The sequence below is a fragment of the Etheostoma spectabile genome, chromosome 3 (assembly GCF_008692095.1).
Source record: "Etheostoma spectabile isolate EspeVRDwgs_2016 chromosome 3, UIUC_Espe_1.0, whole genome shotgun sequence".
Taxonomy (NCBI): Eukaryota; Metazoa; Chordata; class Actinopteri; order Perciformes; family Percidae; genus Etheostoma; species Etheostoma spectabile.
Window position 1 is genome coordinate 7638300 of NC_045735.1, and position 2021 is coordinate 7640320.

The 2021-nt window shown below is 36.9% G+C and overlaps 1 protein-coding gene across 2 annotated transcripts in view; it reads right to left on the reverse strand.

Moving 5' to 3' along the window:
- The window catches only part of LOC116679175 (T-cell surface glycoprotein CD3 epsilon chain), an 8080-nt gene that overhangs the window by 3259 nt on the left and 2800 nt on the right, over positions 1–2021 (reverse strand). Inside the window, exons 1-4 of one of the 2 annotated variants that reach the window (XM_032508865.1) lie at positions 1717–1987; positions 917–1147; positions 675–818; positions 244–293 (exon numbers count right to left, since the gene is read on the reverse strand). In XM_032508865.1, the coding sequence (XP_032364756.1) occupies positions 244–293; positions 675–818; positions 917–1147; positions 1717–1789 (498 nt within the window). In that variant the 5' untranslated portion in view covers positions 1790–1987. Of the gene's footprint in view, positions 1–243; positions 294–674; positions 819–916; positions 1148–1716; positions 1988–2021 lie in introns of those variants that run through there. The other variant, XM_032508873.1, reaches the window with a different exon arrangement.

Genomic DNA, 2021 nt, shown 5'->3' on the forward strand with positions numbered 1-2021 from the left:
GGTCATTATCTGTTTTTGCATTTTGGTTTTTAAAAGGAGTATTGACAAAACAAGTAATTTTTTGCTTGTTGGTTTTATTTTGAAAAACGATTGACATTTGTTTGCCGATTTCCAATTTCTGGTTGAAACATGATTAACAATTACTGCTGCGCTTATTTTAACTAGACATGGGAAACAATCTTTTGAACAATGCAACAAATGCAAAAGTAAAATGAATCTGAAAATGGAGTGCACAATACCTACCTCATAGGTATCTGGGTTTGGTGGAGCATGGCCTGCTGAACGAGCAGGAGCTAAAAGATAATGACAGAAAGATGTGTGAGATTTCCAATCACTTGTGCTATCAGACTTAACTTAAAACAAACAATCTGTGGTTGGTTGTGCATGCAGCTAAATCATGTGTTGCCTTACCAGTAAAGTGAATCCCTACCCAGGCAGTCTTACAGAATAGGACTACTTCAACTTGCAAAAGCTGCATCAGCTGCATAAGTATACTAGATGTACAATTCTATTTCCCAGTTGCTGAAAGGTCTCTCAGGAAAATCAACATGTATCGAAACTCAAAATATGCATGAAAAGTGCATCGGTCCAAGGGACATAGATAAACTTTTACTCAACTAAGACATGTAAAGTAGTTAGACGTTGTGTTCTTTGTGAACTGCTTGAGTGCATACCTTTGGAAACTTGACTAAGTCCAGCTGAGTATTTCTTCTTGGTGTACTTGTAAATGACCATCATCACAAATGCCGTCCCCAACACGTCCACAACAATGGCCAGCCCAACCACAAAGGAGTCCAGCTCAAAGCAGTTTTCACACACTAGAGGACAAAAAAACAGCAGTAAACGAGTGAAAGCTCAGTAAAGAAAACTAACACAGATAAAAACATTGTGATAAATCAGGATTTATTTTACTCACCCTTTCCCTTCACGTAGAAATAATATTTCTTTTTGTCATTTAACTCGCTTCCATCAACTTCAATGTGGAATTCACAGTAGTATAAGTCATTGGAGTTACCATCATAATCATCTTGTATGGATTTCTCGTTGTCTTGTAGCCTCTTGGCTTGTACTTCTTTTCCTTTCCTGAACCAATTCCCAGATTGAGGACAGGTCATTGTGAATGTTTTTCTCCAGAATTCTACTCCTCCTGTAATAGAACAGATATTAAGTTAACTTCCGTGTACTGGTTTAAGTTTGTCATTTCATCTGAACCCCTCTTCCTCATTACTTTTCAGGGAGAAATGAGTGGATTTCCAAAACTCAACTCACTTCACACTCAAATTATGTTTTTTTTTCTTGTGTTACTATGCATTACATTATGCTAATGTCTCATATACACAGATATTGAAATATTTCCAATAAGTAACAAAAATACAACTAGTGATAAAAATAAAATGTATCCAAAGGGAAATGCTTTTCAGGCAATAACAATACAAATAAGTAGTAGACCAACAGGTAGACTACTAGTAAATCAGAATGGAAGAAGAACACAGTACAGTGGGGTGAAACAAACACATTACTATTTTTTAACATAGAAGCTAGAGCAATTAAGGTGCAGAAACGAAAGGAAGTAAATTGGAAAAGTTGCTCTTAAATGTCATATCTTTTGTCAGAATGTGTGTTATTATAATAAAAAACCAAGATATTGAAAGTGACTTTCAATGACTTGAAAAATATTATGTAAAATCAAATAGAATGAAATGAACTACTATTTACCTTCAGCAGCCTTCACAGTAGCTATGAACAGGAGGAGGACGGCGAGCGTGGCCCAAACACCCATGCTGTTCATTTTCTTAAGACAAACTCTAATTTTTATACCTTGTTTCTTGAGCTTTTAACTCTAGGTTAGTGAATGTATTCACTACAAGATATTAAAAAACACTACGCTGCCCGTTCATCAATAAGACAGATTAAAAGAAGTAGACGTGGTGGTTCTCCCTTTGACTCACTCACTCTCTAGCGTGCACACGCACACGCGCGCGCGCGCACGCACACGCACACACACACACACACACACACAC